Raw genomic sequence first — 19,038 nt, 5'->3', positions numbered from 1 at the left:
CAAGTCCATCTTCCCTCTCATCACCACTACTCTAAAACCTTTCACTCTTCTCTACATTGTCTTCTATAATCTATATTTTCTACATTATAGCCACTGTGATCTTTCTAGAATATATATTTAACTTTGCTTTGTTCCTTTTTGTTCCTTTCCTTTGTTCCTTCTCTCTCTCTCTCTCTCTCTCTCTCACACACACACACACACACACACACACACACACAAAATGAGTTTTCTCTAAACCATTTGAAGGTAGTTGCTACCTCATGACCCCCTCAGTATTGAAATCTGTACGTCCTAAGAACAAAAGGTACTCTCTTACATGACCACAATACAGTTATCACATTTTGACTCTTTGTCTCTTGTGTGGGACCTGCCTTATTACTTTCAGGATCTTTTCTTGGTTTTCAGTATATTGAAATTTCTCAAGATGTGCTTTGGTAGGAATGTATTTTATTCTTATTCATTAGGCTGGCCTTTTTTCAGAAAATTTGGAATCTCTTAAGAGTATACTCTTAAGTGAAATAAATAGGACACACATGTATAAATACCGAATAGTTTTCTCTAGTGTGAGAAACTGAAAGTATAACTAAGGACTAAAATGTATAATAGGTAATATGAAATAGGAAGAAAAGGGGCAAAGGGGAAGGAAGTGGGAGGGCTAGGGGAAAGGATAGAAGGGAATGGGATTAATATGAGAAAATGGAAAAATAGGAACAAAATCTTTGTAAATAGGGAGGAATGGAGGGGTTGAAGGGAGGGCTGGGCAAGGGTGAAAAATAAGAACCAAGAGAGACTATGTAAAGGTGCAAATTTCCAATGATGAATGTCATTATATTGTATATCTAAAATGTACCAATGATTAGAATGAATAATTGATAATGCAGAATAGGAAGAAAAGGTCCAAAGGGGCAGGGGAAAGGAAAGAAGGGCAAGGAAAAATGATGAGAAATGGAAAAAATGGAAATAAAGTCTTTGTAAATAGGGAAGGGTGGAGGGCGTGAAGGGAGGGCTAGGAATGGGGAAAAAATAAGAACCAAGATGCATCATGTAAAGGTACAATTCCCAAAGAGAAATGTAATTGTGTTGTGTACCTAAAATGTACCAATAAAAGAATTTAATAAAAAGAAAAGAAAATTTGGAAACTCATAAACTTCTTTTTTAGTGGTGTCTATTAAATTATTTTATTTTGATAATTTCTTCTCTCTTTCTTTGAACTCTTTTTAGAACTTCATTATTCAGATGTTGTCCCTCCCAGACTTAACCTCTAATTTTCTTTTTTCTTTTTTTTTGTTGAGTTCTAATTTCTCAAGATTATCTCTAAATTTTTCATTGTTCTACTGTTACATGTATTTCAAAGAGCCTTTGTTTTTCAACTTTTTTAAATAGCATCATGTTTATGGATTCAGTATCTCCTCATCTCTCTGAGGACATTGATGATGATAACCTTTTTGAAATTTTCATTACTGGTCACTTGTTTCCTGTAAGTTCCTTTTTAACATATCTTTATTATTTAGATACATCTTGCATGGAAGAATAGGACATTAAGAAACTGATGAAAATTCTACCCTGGACTTGACTGGCACTCACCAGTAGAGTGGTATTGTTGAGCTGTCGCCTTGGGGAGTCTCTGGAATCAGCTGTTTTGGGCTCTTGGCTCATTCAGATTCCCTAAAAAAGGCTCACTGTCCTCTGCTATCTGGAGTCAATTTGACTTCATTTCCTCTTCCCATTTTCAGTGTGGTTTCTGACATCATCAACTCTGTCTCATGGCCCACATTGGAAAGTTTGGTTTTTTTCACTTTTTCTAAGAATGAGCACCTCATTTTCTGTTGGAGCAATCTAACTGCTTCTGAAAGAGACTTTCAACCAGCTCTTGTCTTTTCTGCCTCACCTTTACCACATTTCTGGAAGGGCTTGGATCAGGAAGTGCTCAGCACATCAGTGCCTGAGCTCCAAGGACACACGGTGCACGGCAGGTGGGTCATTGGCTCTCCTAGCTATAACTGAAAATTCCCCTTTCTGGGGTCTTCTTACTTTACTACCTGTCCTTCTGCTCTTCAATTTCCCTTATTTTTTTTGGTATCATCTGTTTTCCTTTTACTTTTGTCTTTGTGATTTATATCTGTTAAAAAAATAAATAATTTCCTTTACTGTCTCAGTCGGATCTCTTCAGAAGTGTCACCTTTTTAATATGGAAAAAGAAGTATGTCTGACAGCAGTGAGTTGAAAACAGCTTTCCCAAAGAGCTACTGAAGGAGTGTTGCTCTATTGTGTTGACTCACTTGGAACACGCTAGAGCCCACATTAGGATCCTAAGACCCTGTATCTTTTACACTTTTTTGACAGTATTTTTGTCCATACAAGTAAAATGTTGAGGACCATACGTGCAGCTTGTCAGTGGGGTAATGCAGGTGGCAGGGAATGCCCAGAGTGCAGTAACTTCTGCTCTGGGCTAGGTACTGACCCCTACTTTGTTACGATGTTTTCTTTTCAGAAACAGCACTGTTTATCTCAGTTCCCAACCCCAAACCTGTCTTACAGGATGATGAAAGCCTCAAGTACCTCACACATGAGGAAAAAGACGTCATCCTGTTCTTTGAAGAGACTCTGGATTCCCTGGAAGATGACTTGGAGGAGCCAATCCTGTGTGACAGTGGCATTCATTGCCAATCTCCACAGTCTTTGGAAGAGAGCCCGTCCAGTCACTCTGAGCCTGAAGATGTCATCAATTTAGTGCAGCCTGGACCTGCTGCTGGGGAAGCGGAGTGCCTTCCAGACACATCTCAGATAGCAGGTGCGGGTGAAGCACAGGTCCTGGACCTGTATCCTGGTTTGCTGGTGTGTCCAAGACACAGAGTGCCTTTCTTCTGTGTCCTCTTGTGCCAGTTGAGCAGCTCCTAGGCTTCCACAGAGAAAACAATTCTCTTGGTCATTTGATTGTCTGGCAAGAGGATTTCTAAGGACTAGGATAAAGAATGAGACCATCTAAATAGGGTGTGTGTGTGTGTGTGTGTGTGTGTGTGTAAAGAAAACTAGAAGTGACTTCCAGGTAACAATTCTGTTATTCAAAGAAAACGTACAAGGCATTTTTTACTTCAGTGCAATATTATACCCCAGTTATTTTCCAGCATGGGGGCATTTGAACTAAAAGTCAGCTGGTTCAAAAGACAGAACAGAAATTCAGGTCAGCATCTACTTTGTACATTTCATTTGGCTCTTAGTGGCATCAAAGGATAGAAAAGCTTCTGTCTACCGAATCCTGTGATAGCAATCCAGGGAAGTGGACAGAGAGAAATTCCTTCCAATTTTTTTTTTTTCCTGATTGGAAAGGATACTGAAAAAACATGTGGGCAAGGGCATAGGAATGAAAGGATAAGGAAAAATGATAAGTAAACACTTCTTTTTTTGCAATACAGTGGTACCTCGGTTCGCAAACTTGATTCTTTTCATAATTCTAGTCACAGGGCCGGGGATTTAGCTCAGTGGTTCCAGCACCTGCCTCGAAAGCACAAGGTCCCAAGTTCGATCCCTGGTACCAAAAGACAAACAAAAAAAAAACCGTAATTCTAGTCACAAACTGAATTGATCATAAACCAAATCAAATTTCCCCATAAGGCCAACATTGAGCCTAACCATTGAATTAAATTTGGTTTGCAACTGATTTGCTTTGTAACCAGAATCATGCAAATAAGTTCCTGAACCAAGGTGCCACTGTACTAGGGATTGAACCCAGAACCTTTGCACTGAACTACATCCCTTTTTTCATTTTTTATTTTGAGACAGGGTCTCACTAAGTTACTAAGTTTTCCAAGCTAGGCTCACACTTGCAGTTCTCCTGCCTTAGCCTACCAGAGTGATAGGATTTTGGGTGTGTACCACCATGCCCAACTCAAGGGAAACACTTCTGCTCCGGTACTGTAAAATATCATCTTTTGTCATAAACCTCCAGAATGTGTGTGTGTGTGTGTGTGTGTGTGTGTGTGTGTGTTTTAAAGCAATACTATGTATTCAGAATTTCACATCCAGTAGTTATAGGTTCCATATAGTATAGAGCTTGGTTTGTAGTCAGAGGAGAGGCAGTATAAATTTGGTTTTTTAATTACACTTTTACTTTGAAATATCTTTGCTTTTTAAAATTAGGTTTATTGGTACAGTTTAGGTATACAATACAGTTACATTCATCATTGGGATCTTGTACCTTTACATGATGCATCTTGGTTCTTATTTTTTCCCCATTCCCCCGCCCTCCCTTCACCCCCTCCACCCTTCCCTATTCACAAAGACTTTGTTTCCATTTCTCATGTTTTTTTCTTTTCCCTTCTTTCCTTTCCCCTTCCCCTCCCTCTTCCCCTACTCATTTAGACCTTTTCTTCCTATTTGATTTATCGATTATACATTTCGACCCTTATTTACACTTTTAGTTTTTCACAGTAGAGAAAATATTTGGTATTTACATGTTTGTCCTATTTATTTCACTTAAGAGTATGGCCTCAATGTGCATCCATTTAGCTATAAATATCTCTAGTTTCTCATTCTTTATGGCTGAGTAGTACTCAATTTTATAAAAAACCCCACATCTTTATCCAGTTTCCAGTTGATGGGCAATTAGGCTGTATCCAAGCTTTAGCTATTACAAACTGTGCTGCCCTAAACATGGGTGCACATATATCACTGTGGTATGATTCTTTTAATTCTCTTGGGAAGATACCCAGCAGGGGCATAGCTGGGTCAAATGGGACCTCTAATCGTAGTTCTTCAAGGTATCTCCACAGTGGCTGCACCAGTCTGCACTCCCACCCAACAATGGAGAAGGGTTCCTTTCTCCCCACACTCCTGCCAGCATTTGTTATTGGTTGATTTCTTGATAGCAGCCATTCTTTCTGGGGTGAGGTGGAATCTCAGTGTTGTTTTCATTTGCATCTCTTGAATGACCAGTGATGTTGAACATTTTTTCATGTATTTCTTTGCTATTTCTACTTCTTTATCTGAGAAATGTCTGTTCATTTCAGATGCCCATTTTTGGATTGGGTCTTTATATTTGGGGGGTCTGATTTTTTTTAGTTCTTTATATATTTTAGATAGTAGACCTTTTTCTGAGGAACAGCTGGTAAAAATTTTTTCCCACATTGTCGGTTGTCTCTTCACGCTGTTGGTGGTTTCTCTTGCAGTGCAGAAGCTTTTTAATAAGATGAGAGCTCAGTTGTTGATTCTTTGTGCTAGTTCATGGGCAACTGAGGATTTGTTCATAAAGTCTTTTCCTATCCCAAGGTCTTCAAGAGTTCTACCTAACTTACCCAGCAAGTTTAGTGTTTGTGTTTTAATATTTAGATCTTTAATCCACTTTGATCTTAGTTTAGTGCATGGTGATAGGTATTGGTCTAGTTTTAATCTTTGGCATGTTGAAATCCAGTTTTTCCAACACCATTTATTAAAGAGGCTATCTTTCCTCCAGTGAGGGTGTTTGGCTCCTTTGTCACAGATGAGGTAGCTGAGTATGTCTGGAGTTGTTTCTGCATCTTCTAATCTATTCCACTGATCCTCGGGTCTGTTTCTTTGCCAGTACCATCCTGTGGCTTTGTAGCATAGTTTCAAGTCTAGGATTGTGATACCCCTGTCATGTCTCTGTTGCCTAGAATTGCTTTTGCTATTCTAGGTCTCTTGTCGCGAATGAATTTTTGGATTGTTTTCTCTAGTTCTGTGAAATATAATGTTGGGATTTCAATCAGGATTGCATTAAATCTATACAGCAGTTTTGGAAGTATGGCCATTTTCACTATATTGGTTCTTCCTACCCAGGAGCAAAGGATGTCTTTCCATTTTCATATATCCTCTTCAGTCTCTTTTTTCAGAGTACTGTAGTTTTCAGTGTAGAAGTCTTTTGCTTCCTTTGTTAGATTGATTCCTAGATATTTCATTTTGGGGGATGCTATTGTGAAAGGAATTGTTTCCCTAATTTCGCTCTCAGTGAGTCTGTTATTTGTGTACAAGAAGGCTGTTGATTTTTGTGTGTTGACCTTGTATCCATCTACTCTACTGAATCTGTTAATTAAGTCTAGAAGTCTTTTGGCAGAGTTTTTTGGGTCTTCTGTGTAAAGTATCATATCGTCAGCAAATAATGACAGTTTATGTTCTTCCTTTCCTATCTTTATATGCCTTTTATTTCTTTCTCTTTTCTAATTGCTGTGGCTAATGTTCCCAGAGCTATATTGAACGGGAGTGCTGAAATGTCTTTCTTAAAAGTAGTTTGAACCAGCTAATCCTTTAAAATATCAGATCGTATAATTGTGCCAAAGAGAACACTTTTCAAAAATATGTCGCAGGTGCCCTTTGGTTCTCTCATATGCCATTTTCATAGCAACCTACTCGGTGGTGGGTATTGCATGAGAATCTCAAGATACAAAGGTAAAAAGACACGGTGTATTTACAGCTTGATAGCAGGAGGTGGGTGCAGAGAAGTGTCAGTAATCTGCTGGGTGGGTGAGGACAATGAAGGCTGGCTCCAAGGCACTCTGGTGAATGCCACATGGGCTTTTCAGAAAGCAGTCCTGTGTCACAGAGGAAAGTGGAACCACCCTGTGTCCTCTAGGAACAACTGTTGGGATTGTTGGTGTGTGCTGCACAGCTTTCCTTTCTCACTCAGTGTCCCCTGTGTAAAGTCCCCTGAGAAGGTAGTAATTGTTTGCTTCCTGTCATGTCTTGAGATGATGGAGTCTCAGAAGCACACCTTGATGGGCCGCATCCCACACATTGGCCATTTCTATTCCAACTCAGTTTTTCACAGTCATGGATCTCTCTGTTCTCAGTGTGTGGTCCTGAGAGTCATAGACTGCCTTTCCTCTTACTAGTCCAGGGAGCAAGGAACAAGCTTACAGTTTGCTTACAGTTGGTTATATGTCTCTTGGAGATTCTCTTAAATTTCATGAACAGGCATGTAACACATTTATTTTTATATAAGATAGAAGCTTATGAGATCTTCCTCTCTTTAGGGGCCGGACCTATTGGGAAAGAGGATGATCTTGTCCTTGAAGGCAGGAAGCACAAAGCTGAGAAGTCCCCACAGTCAGGCTCCACAGTTCCAGAGGCTGTTCCTCTGCCTCCCTTGTCTCCATCTGAAACTCCAGCCCATCCCAGGAAGGAGCTGCTCCCTCCTCCTCCTCCAGCAGAGCACCCAAAGCTCCCACGCTCCGTCCCCACTCCTCTTGTGATTGCTCAGAAAATTTCTGAGAAGTTGGCAGGAAATGAAGCTCTTTCCCCCACATCTCCCTCCAAAGAAGACAGGCCTGGAGAATGGAGGACACTGGCTTCTCTAGCCCCTTGGAATGGGGACCACCTCCTGTGGCACAGACACATGGCACAGCCCCCAGCCAAGATTCACCGCTTCCCCAGTAATATCAGTGTGACCAACAGCTCAGGGAAGGAATTCAGTAAGACCATCTCAAAGGCGGCTGTCAATGTGCAGGAGCGGAAAGCCCAGGTCCTGGCCAACATCAATGGTGTCTCCTTCCACAATCCAGGAGACACAGAAGACCGGTCACAGAATAGTGACCTTCCAGAGCAAAGGAATGTCTCTCTAGATCAGACAGCACATGCTCAGGACACCCCAGGCCTGGCCACTGAGGCCACAGGCCCCCGAGCAGCAGGGCAGTCCAGCAGTCAGCAGTCCAGAGGCGTGCAGACAGAACAGCCCTCCTTGCTGCCCAACGGCTTCCAGAGCATCCACGAGGCCCTCAGGAGTGAGCCCAGTCCCTTTGTGTCCACTGGAAAGACCATCACCTTCCGCCCAGACCCTACTCTTGCCAGCAAACTGGCGCGCCAGAATGCCAGCAGGAGCACCTATGAGCCCCAGCAGCCGGACTCTAGCCAGGACACCAGGAGGCGGGGGTGCTCCCTCCCCAGAGCAGTGGGCTTCAGACCCCAGGGCATCACTGTGCAGTTCTCCGGCCGTGGCTCCACAGAGGAAGCCCGGCGGGAGGCCCTCCGCAAGCTCGGGCTGCTGAAGGAAAACTTGTGATGAGGACTGTGTCTTGGGAAGCTGCAGGAGGCATGTGGCTGGCCGAGGCTGGCAGAATGGCTGAAATATACCTGGTTTTCCACTCCCTAAAAAGAGGGTGAAATGAAACACTATTGTTGATACATGGTTATCTCGTACTGTAACTCCAGGAGCTGGTTGGTATAAAATGCACAGTCCTTCATCCCAGATGCTGTGCCAGTGCAGGAAAGAGCCCGGTGCTTGGCATCAGGAATCCCACAGCTGAGCAGATTCTCTTCTGTGAAAGAGAAACTAAGCTATGTCTTGTCATCTTTTTTCAGAGGTCTCAGAGAAAGAATAACCTTTAACACCTGTTGGCTTCCATGATTTGTTAATGCCATATGTTTTTAGATTCAGGAAGAGGGAGGAGACCTGATTCGTCAATTCTTGAGTCTTTGCTCTAGACTTCTATCACAAGTATGTAACATGAAAGCCATTTTAGATCTCTTCTACTCAGGATTTTCCCCTTGTTTTCTATGAACGTAAAAAAGAAATGCCCATTAAGTTTTTATAGTGTCATGATACTTTTTTGGTTTTTTGTTTTTGAAGGCTGAAAGATGGTACTTTGCCCCTGGGTGTGCTTTTGTTTCTTGATATAATTTGGTTTGCCCAGTATTTTAATTGATAAATTAAAATGAAACCTTTAGAATATCATTTACTATAATTTTGAGTTATGAAAGTAAAATAGAAAGGTTGAATTGGGAAAAAGTGGTAATTTTGAGAAGGCAAGTCTCCTCAGACTGCAAAACCTATTTTCCTAGACCATGTATATGAGTTTGCTGTGTGTATATATGTACATAATGTGTATTAACATATACATAGGTATTGTGTGTTTGGTGTGCATGTTATTACATACATAAAAAACTCCTGAAAATCCTATTAAATAACTTCAGGATATGAGCACTTCCTATTCTCTTGATAGATGCAGCCACCTCAGCATTGTGATGGATGACATAAGAAATTGCTTCCTAAAAGGGAAGTCTTTTTAGGCCATGTGTACATTTGCAAACATAGTTTTTCCTCAATGGTGTATTCTTCTGTTCCCAGTTAAAATAATATTCCCTGATTCCAAATAAGCCACATTTTTCCTTTTTCAGTGAAAAACATTTTTAAAAACTGATCTTTTTTTAGTTTATCACCTCACTTGAGTTTTGTGTGTTCCAAGGTAGCTAGGAAACAAAAGATTCTCAAAAAATCCCTCATTGGTTATGTTTCATGAGCAACATCTCAGAATTAATTTAAAAGGGGGAAAACAGTGAACTAGGTTACACAGCATGAAAAGAGCTGGTTTGTCTCCCAGACTATGTCCTACATGCTGAGTTGTGGCCACAGCATTATTATCAAAACTATTTTAAATCTGGAGTCTTCAACCTCTGAAAATAGATGAGGAGGGGCTGCGCTGGGCAGTCATGCCCTTCTGTTTCTGTATCCCTACCAGCACCGTAATAGGGCCCGTTTCTTTCCTGCTGGGTATTACTGAAATTCAAACTTTAAAATGTACTGTGAAGGGCATTTTTTTTGTAGTATTCCACTTGCTTTATAAGTTACATAAAACAAATGATTATGGTTTTTTTTTCCTTAGAACCACAGTATTTAGTGTCTCATCCAGTTCATGTTCTCATGAAATAATCTCAAAGATTCTTGATGATCTTAACTTAAATAGGTGCTTTGATTTTTTTTTTATTCCAGTTTATGTTGGATTTGTTTAAAGGATTCATGAGTTTCCTTTTTACAAAGTGAGATGCCATATACAGTGTTTGAGGGTCTTGGTAGAGCTAATATTTTACATATCCTTTTATATGAGGATTGTTTTTATCTTACCCTATGATTTTATTGTGAATAGGTGAACTTGACTGTATATTAGTATGTTTGTTCTTATAATGACATTTTTGAAAAATAAATTTAGTTTTATCTTACATATAAGCAACTTTGATTTTGACATTATGCACAGTATCCTGTTACTTTCTTTTAAGTGGTTATGTCTTTTCCTTCTATTTATTCATAATTATACTGACTTTACTCAAGTCATTTCTTATGCCCACAGTCTTTGTGATCAAAGCCCTACGTTTTCTAAGAGCTTCAAAGGACAGTTGCTAGTGACCTAACCTGTATGTGTACATAACATATTAACAAAAAATCTAGTTTGCCAAGAGGCATTAGTTTCCTTGCCACAACTATGTGGTGTTACATTTGTAAAGGCCGTCTGGTTCAAGGTAATTTGAAGGACTATATTTCAAAAAAAGATTGTAATGAAAAGGAAAGATGAATCCGAAATGCCAGTTTCTTTTCAAGCGATGCTTGTAAATCTTTCTCTTATGTTTATGAAACTCTTAATATTTAAAAATCAGAAAAAATTCTCCTTTGCTTTTAAGGAAGTGTACAAATGTCCAGACTCAAGTCTTAACAAGCAAACAGCACTACTTTGCAAGAACCAAGATGAGACCATTTGCTCCAGGTCTCTCTCCCACCATCATCCTTCCTTTGACATTTGGTCCCCAGTGTGCATACTTTTCTTCACAAATTTGGCAGCAATTTTGGACTTTTCTTTATTTCCTCCTCCTGAAGTACACATTCTTCTATAATGCTGCTTGAGAAGGCACAGGAAGAGAGAGATTTGAGGATGCCACCCAGCAGGAATTCTGAGGGCACTGCTGTGCACAGTGTTTAACATAGGGCTCTCTGCTCTGTGCATCTTGCCCTGAGGCAGAGCCACTGAGGAGGCAGTGGCCAGGGCTCAGTGCCTGAGCTGCGTTCGTACTCTCCCCCTCTTGGGCTGGGCAAGCTGACTTTAATTATGAAGGATTCTTTGCTCAAATCTGGTGAGTAGCTCCCATAGTAGGATCCCCCATTTAGAACTGGCTTTCATGAAGCACTTGTGGAGCCCTTAGCACTGACCTTTTTATTAAAAAAAAATCGGGCTGGGAATGTATTTCACTGGTAGAGTTCTAAACCATCATGCATGAGTCCCTGGCTTCATTTGCCAGGAGGGGAGGAAATCAATAGTTCATACTTTTTAACCCCTATAGCTCTAACTGGGGATTTGACCTTGCAGAGAATTCAGTGGTGATTTTTTTTTTTTGTATAGGTGATCTAAGAAATCAGTTCTTAGCCAGGCATGGTGGTGTGCACCTGTAATCGCAACACTCAAAAGGCTGAGGCAGGAAGATTGCAAGTTTGAGCCCAACCTGGGCTACTTAAATCCTATCTCAAAAAATAAAAAGTAGTTGTTTGTAGTGAAAGCCCTGGGTTCAATCTCCAGTACTACAAAAAGAAAAAATCAGTTCATTAATGAAGAGAGAGAAATAAGATAAATATGACAACAGTTTTATCAAGAAATGTGTACCTTGTGTGCTGATGTTTTCCAAATGATATGCATAATGGGAACATTGTTTCTCTTTGGGTGTATTCTGTCCTTATGACATAGCAAGACCAATAAATTTTTTTTGTCCCTAAACTGCTTCCTGGGATCTTAAACTTACTGTCCAGTTATGGTGTTCTCTGGATGAGCAGGAACCTTGTTTTCCTGTGTTCCTTCTTGTCCTGTGCCATGGTCCCCAGCCATGGCTGCTGGATGGAAGGAGGAAGGGGAGGAGTTCAGGGGAATGTGCACCTGTGAGAGGTTGATGTGCTCACTGAAATGACAAGTTACCAAACAGGTTTTGTGTCTTCTCTTCACAACAAGGCTTTTTTCTCTGCTTTAAAATATGGGGAACAAGTACCCATATCCTTTTCTAATCTACTAGTTGGACAAGCCCTGCTTTCAGATATCTGAGAAAAGAGGACAGAACTGTAAGCTGCCACATCCTGGGAAAATTGGAACTCTTTGTAATTGAATTTGAAATAGAGACATGGCCGGAACTCTTGTTCACCCCATGGCCTTCCACCTACCCCTAGGTCCTCTCCACTCACCCTCCAGAATGACCAGCTTTCAGAGGCATGAAAGCCCATGGGTGGGAACTGGGCCTCAGCAGAAGTCTAAGGCCATCCCACACTTTACAGCCTGGAAATAGCCTTTGTAGGTGACAGCTGAAATCCTTCCAGAAGGTCCCATTTTTCACAAAAACACAGCAAAACTGCCCTGCACATTCCAAATTCGTAAGACTTCAGAAATGTCGATCACTCTGATCACAGCAGGTTCCACTGTCCCTCTAGTTATTGTCCCAGGAAGGGGTGGGGAGCCATGATACTGCCAGAAGCGGAAAGATTTCCTTTAGGCTGGTTTCTCATCCTCTAAACTAGCTGAAAGGGCAGAGATGGTAATTTCCAGCAAAGGCCTGAGAAGCCCAGTGGCCTGGCCTGCCCAGTCTGTGTTCTCCAGCCAAGGGCAGCAGAGCCATGGGGAGCCCTGAGGGGGAGCAGCACCTTACCTCCAGTGGTGCTGGCTACTGCTTGACTATCTTCCCAGTCCCCTGGGTACCTATGCCCCGGGACCTTCCACTTTGGTTCCTAGCATACAGAACAAGGCAGGTTAGGAGAGATCCTTACCTACCTCCCTGGTTGAGTTTAATGCAGGTTTTCCTGAACCCCAAGGCCATTTTAAGATTTTTTTTTTTTTTTTTTTGCATGGTACTGGGGATCGAACTCAGGACCTTGTGCTTTCGAGGCAGGCACAGTTGCCTTAACATTCTTGAAGCCAGTTGCTTCCTGACTGAACTTGCCATGTGAGGTTCAGGGAGGATTCGTGAAAGGCCTCAAGCCTCTCTTCTGGTTGCTGGAGCTCTGAGCATGGGCCAGCCACTTCTTGGCTTGGGTTCCATTCCCTCCATTTCATTCCCCTGCCTGCAGTCAAGGCAGTGGCTGTGACTGTCCCACCCTAACTGAAGTAAAAACTGAAATTTAGAGCTGAAGCTAATGGAACTTAGTCACTGACAAACAGGTCACACTTCATAAACTTTAACCTCACAGTATTTGTGTATGAAGCAAAGCTGCCAAGGCTAGTAACCTAAATTCTGGAAATGCCTTCCAGGGGTGGGGCAGAATGAACAAGGAATCCCTGTGCCAGGCAGGCTTGTGTGCCCATGTGTGTGTGTGTGCGTGCACGCCTGTGTGTACGCAAGCATGTGCTTCCGTGCATACTTGTACACGTGCATGTACTCTCTTCAGGTGACTGGTCTGATTTCAGACCTTGGCACTTCTGATTCTGTGTGGCCGTCCCATTGTTTATTACGTGAGTGTACTACCTTTTGAGTGTCGTGACACAAATTAAGAGGCCTACGCTTGTTGTTAGAGATGGCTTTAGGCTTCTCTGGCCTTTGTGAAATGACATAAGTCCTCATACAATGAACATCATTTCTAGGTTAGTTCGACAGCAAGTTACAAGGATTTCTTCAGCTTTCAACTATCTTCTCTGGCAATCTCTCTCTCTCTCTCTCTCTCTCTCTCTCTCTCTCTCTCTCTCTCTCTCTCTCTCTCTCTCTCTCTGTGTGTGTGTGTGTGTCTGTCTCTGTCTCTCCCTCCTTAGGAATGAACCCAGGGTCTTTCACCCTGAGCTATACCCCAGTCTTCATCATTTTGTATTTTGAGACTAAATTGCTAAGTTTCCCCAGGTTGAGCTCAAACTTTTCCACCCTAGTGTGCTGGGATCACAGGCTTTGAAACTTTTTTTTCTCAATCCAACAATGTCCATTCTTTCAGCAAACCCTTGTGACCTTTCTATATGGCAGACAATGAGTGGTGCCAAATATTCTCTATCCTGTGACTACCTACCATGGTCACTCACTGATAGGCTTCTCTTCCTCAGGGTCTTGTGGGGGTCACCATTTTCCCTATTCTAGTGGCCTGGACTACGGACTCTGCTTCGAGTACCTTCACTGATACTGCCCAACCTGTGCCACAGTTGTTGCCTTCCAGCCTTCTCTCCCAAGTTTGTAGGACTCTAAACTGGTGTCCAGAGAAGCGTGCTTTGCCATCTTGTTTCTCTTCTACAGAGCTTTTCTTGCCTCCCACAGACTCTCTTTCTGTTCTCTCCAGGGCTTATCCCTGATTTGTAGTTATTTTTCCACTGCTAGGAACCAGGGACTTGTCTATAGGGACAAGAAGGAAAAAAGAAGAAGATTGTGTCATCTGGAAGACAGACCTGGTGAAGAGCCCTGCAGAGAGCAGGGTGGGGTGGCCACTTTGAGTGAGGGAGGTCTGAGTGTGCCAGGCCTGAGCAGGCCAGTAGCTGGGGCCAGATCCTGGGGAGTCTGGAGCCTTCGACCTCTGCCTGGGGCCATCTAGTTCAAGGCAGGTCCTTTGCTCCCTGTTTCCCTCCCTCCCCTCAGGACTTGGTTCTGTCTTGGAACCTGGAATTGCCAGTTTCCACCACCCCCACGTCAGGGCTCCTAAACACACCGCGCACCGCAGCTAGCTCGGTTCTTAGGGCTTGCCCATCCATTCGTTGGCAGGCCTTTGAAGTCCTGGCTGTTACTGGAAAGGCAACCAGGCGTCAGCAGAAAGTCCAGAGACATGGATCCAACCAGCAGCCTGCCTCAGCCTGGGCATCCACACAGGGCCGCCTGGCCCCAGGAGGAAGCTGAGGGGAGGAGGTTATTTCACCGTGGTGAGTTTCCAGCCCCATCCCCACTGTGACAGAAATCCAGTGCGACCTTGTGGTCAGTCTCCTATCTTGTCATAAATTATTATAATTCTGCCTATTCCTGTGATGGTATTACTGACACTTTTTACTTCATTCTGTTGAGATATGGCTGCTCCCAAAGAATAGTGTCTTCTTGCCTTGTCTTCATCTAATAATGCTATCTTCTAAATTATTTTTTGTAAATTTCTTCTAGAAATATCTACCTTTATGCCAGATTAGGCCAGAGTAAGGGGGGGAAAAAAACTATTTTTTTTTCAGTTTCTTTCTTTCTTTCTTTCTTTTTTGTGAATAGAGCATGCTTTATTTTGTCAGTCATTAATTCCAAGGCCTATCTTTTCATCTCTATTTCTTTACATATTTTACTTTTTAGTTTTTATTTTCATCATCTGTGTAAAAACTGAAAACTGTATTTCCTTTGTTTCATTGCCTCATTCTCCTTCTTTGGTTTTTTGGGACAGGGTCTGGCTATGTACCCCAGGCTGGCCTTGGACTCATGACCCTCCTGCCTCAGCCTCCCAAGGACTGGGATTACAGGTATGGCCCACCACGCCCGGCTCCTCCTCTTTTATTTCTTCTAGGCCTCAGGACCACGTCCTGCTCGGCTCTCATCTCCAGTCTGTGGGGGACCCCTCGATCTGAGGCCACGGGGTCAGAACAGCACCCGTGGGACTGAGAACCCCTTCCTCACACACCTCTTGAAGCAAGTTTAGGTCCAGAGTCCATGGTCACTGCCTGGACTGATGACTGGGGCTAAAGAGCACTCAGAAAAAAATGGATAACGTGGAATTCTTGATGATTTTGAGGCACACTGAGCCACTGAATGCAATATTCCTAGCAAGTAAGGAAATCCACAGTGGCAATGAAAACAGCCTATATATAAATGAGACAGAGTGTGAGAGCCAAGATAGGAAAAAACTTGATTCTGATGGTCAGTCTTATTTGGAAATCACTGATAAGCAGGGTTTTAACTTCCAACATAATAAAATAGTCTTTATCTTCTTTAGAAAAAAAATAGAGTGAACCCTTGACTTAAGAACTCAATCTATTCCCAAAGGCTGGTTGTTACTCAAGTTGGTGAGTTGAAGCTCAGGCTCCTCTACACAGCCTTCAAAGTCTCTCTCCTGTTTACAGGCAGATCTCAGGGTCCTTAGTGATACTGGCCCAGGATTTGTCAGTTAACCTCACACAGGAAAGGATGTTGTCATGTTCCTTCCAGAACTCTTTAAGGGCTAAATCTGTATCTGAGACCATCAGGAAGCACAAGCAGCTGGCATTCAGGTAGTAACTTGAGACTTTGATCTTAAGTTAAAACTAAAATCCGTCATAACCCAAGTTGTTCGTATGTCAGGCCAGTTGTAACTCGAGGGTCCACTGTAATCAGGGACAAAAGTCATTGGTTCAATTTATTAGTCAGTGAATTCCATTTGAAAGCAAACCTTGTACCAGAATTAAGACATTGTCATGTTTTGTGCATAGTGAGATAGAGAATCACTGAGCTGAAGCCAACTTTGAAAATGTAGTTCGAGCACTTGGGAGGCTGAGGCAGGAGGATGGAACCTAGGAGACTAACCCTGCCTCAAACAAAAACTAGGAAGGGGTGTGTAGCTCAATGGGTAACTTTGTAAGTAGCACTACCACCATCACAGAAATAAAAATCTAATCCAAAACACATCATGCAGGAAGGACAACACACTCGGAGAGACCAAGTCAGGCTCCGTCAGGCTCCCAGCTCAGGCTGAAGTCCCGTCTGGACCTTTGTACCCAACAGCCTGCCTCGCTGTGCTGAGTACAGAGGTAAGGAATTGCAGGCACTTTTCAAGACAGCACATTTCTGCAAACCCCTGCTGGTGTCTGAATTCCCACCACTTGTATTCATTTGCTTTGCGGCACAGGCTAGGGCTCCAGCCTTGTGCATGCTGGCAAGTGCTTACCTCGAGTCCCACACCCCATTTCCTGCACGATTTCTCCTCCTCTCTGCAGTCTCGGTCTTCCAGAGGTGTTGGTCCAGAATCGGCCTTTATCCGGGTGTCACTGTGGGCAGGACAGCTGGCTGCTTCTGCAATCGCTTTCTAGCATCACACCTTCAAGGAGAAACACTTGAACAATTCCTTAGCAGGGTGTTGTGGCGCATGCCCGTGATACAGCACTCTGGGAGGCTGAAGCAGGATGATTTCAAGTTTGAGCCTAGCCCAGGCAAGTTAGATTTATCAAATTAAAAAGGGTTGCAGCCCAGTACAATTGCAGCCACTCATCACAGACCTCTGGCTCCTTTCCTGTAACTGCTCCTACGTTACTAATCTCTCTCTTTTCAAGCTTGCCTGTGCATACTGGAGTGTCAACAGTTTCATTCCCATCCCAGCAGCTCAGAAGATTTAGAAACAATGCAGCTGCAGCAGGGTTCAAAGGTTTCAAGCTGCATTTGGGATTCCCAGAACTCACACTGCATCCTCTGTCTTCACATTTTGAGACAAGATCGCACTCTGTCATCCAGACTGGTCTTGTACTCACTACATAGCCCAACCAGCCTCAAGCAAGAGATTCTCCTGCCTCAGCCTTACCCACACCTGTGTGGAATAAAGTTGTCACATCTGACTGATGGGTCTTGAAATTCTAGCTTATTCCTAGGCCTGGAATTCGTGCCCAGAATCACTGTTTCTTTCTGTTTAGGCTGGCAGGGACAGTGTGGCAATGGACAGTGAGGGAAAGACTGGAAGAGGCTGTCTTTCCTGGCTGATCCCTCCCCGTTACCAGGCAGCTGCTTCTCAAAGTGGCTCCCAACTAAACATTACCAGGATCCGGGCTGCTAGCCTCTCCTTCTGGAGCTGAATCCCAGGTTCCTTTCATCTGGAACAAAGAATTGAATGAAATGACCAAAAAGCAGGGGCCAAGTTTACTCAAGAAAGCAAAAATGAAGAGTGGGAGAGAAGCTGGCTCTGCAGAACGAGCTTGAGAGAAGGAGGGAGAGCAAAGATAAAAGCACATGGTGGGCTAGCAGGAAAGTTACCTGTCCAAATCTCCCACCTCATACAATCTTGATTCCAAGTGACTATTTGCGCTTCCTAAAAATCAGATCTGCAGGATTTCAAAATGATATATTTTAGTGTTATACAAGATTTTAGATTCCCCGTGAAAGTCTGCCACTATTTATGAGGAGCAGAGAACTGGATGAAAGAAATGACTAGACACATTGAACCTGGAAATAAAAGAATGGAAAGGCTCTGAAAGGCACAAAGGGTTACCATGCTAGGTAACTCCAGGTTACCATTAAACCAGATGTGGTGGCTCATGCCTGTAATCCCAGCTACTCTGGAGGCTGAGACAAGATAATCACAAATTTGAGGCTATCCTGGGCAACTTAGCAAGATCCTGTCTCAAAAATAAAAAATTAGGGCTGGGGATTTAGCTCAGTGGTGCTGCCTCCTGCCTTGCAAGAGCAAGGTCCTGAGTTCAATCCCCAGTACCAAAAAAAAATTAAAAACTAAAGGTCCAGGAGAGTAGCTAGCTCAGTGGTAGAGCATGGCTGGGTTCGATCACCAGAAATGAAAAAAAAAAAAAAAGAAGAAGTTAGATTTCAACTCAGTACAGAAAACTGTATAGCATATAGACTGGCTGGAATGGAAAGAGCACCCTGCCCCATGGAGGTGAGAAAATAGGTGAGAAATTGTCCTATGGCCAGTGTGACCCTTCTAATACTGAGATCTGCCACAGTTTGTGTAGAATAGGCTTTATCATCATCTCCGCCTCAATTTGGTTGATTTTTGCGGGGGGAGGTGTTGAGTCAGGTTCTCACTGTGAAATTCAGGCTGGCCTTGAACTCATGGCAATCCTGCCTGGGGCTCCTGAGTACTGGGATTACAGATGTTTGCCGCCACACCCAGCTCCCACCTGAGTTTGAATCTGCCATCCTGTGACTGTTTGCTATGGAACTGACTCACTCTCATTCTCTTCATCTGAAAATATAGGGTGAATGTAGGGCTGGGGATTTAGCTCAATGTTTCTGCCACCTGCCTCACAACCACAAGGTCTCGAATTCTATCCCAGTACCAAAAAAAAAAAAGAAAAGAAAAAAATAGGGTCAATGTGTTTACCTCACAGGGTCACTTAAGAGCTAAATGAGATCACACGTGTTGGGGCCTACCATGTACCCGGTTTTCACCATTGTCACCATTGTCACCAGTGTTCCCACACAGCTCTGGGGAAAGCAGGCAGAGGGCCAGCTGCAGCCAGACAGAGAGCTCTGGCAGCTCACAGAGGTCCCCTTTCTGCATGCAGCCAGTGGGTACTGACCTTCTGCTTCGAGACACAACAAGCTGGTTTCAGAGTTCAAGTCCACTGCATACTGAGGAACAGGGTTTGTCCACTTTCTAAAAATATGTGTCCAGAGTTTATTTTCCTTCTCTGGGGCTGGCTTCCTTCTCAGAAACATGCATCGGAG

At 43.0% G+C, this 19,038-nt stretch overlaps 1 protein-coding gene across 1 annotated transcript in view; it reads left to right on the top strand.

Moving 5' to 3' along the window:
- Nucleotides 1–13,468, top strand: part of Proser2 (proline and serine rich 2) — a 37,038-nt gene extending 23,570 nt beyond the window's left edge. Inside the window, exons 3-4 of the mRNA XM_004854566.3 lie at nucleotides 2,539–2,791; nucleotides 6,984–13,468. Coding sequence (XP_004854623.1) covers nucleotides 2,539–2,791; nucleotides 6,984–8,008 — 1,278 coding nt within the window. The 3' untranslated portion in view covers nucleotides 8,009–13,468. The remainder of the gene's footprint in view (nucleotides 1–2,538; nucleotides 2,792–6,983) is intronic.
- Nucleotides 13,469–19,038: the final 5,570 nt, after the last annotated feature.

This window comes from Heterocephalus glaber, unplaced genomic scaffold, assembly GCF_053883595.1.
Source record: "Heterocephalus glaber isolate CG9 unplaced genomic scaffold, H.glaber_assembly_v1.0 deba00001472, whole genome shotgun sequence".
Taxonomy (NCBI): domain Eukaryota; kingdom Metazoa; phylum Chordata; class Mammalia; order Rodentia; family Bathyergidae; genus Heterocephalus; species Heterocephalus glaber.
This window is presented reverse-complemented; position numbering and strand designations above follow the sequence as displayed.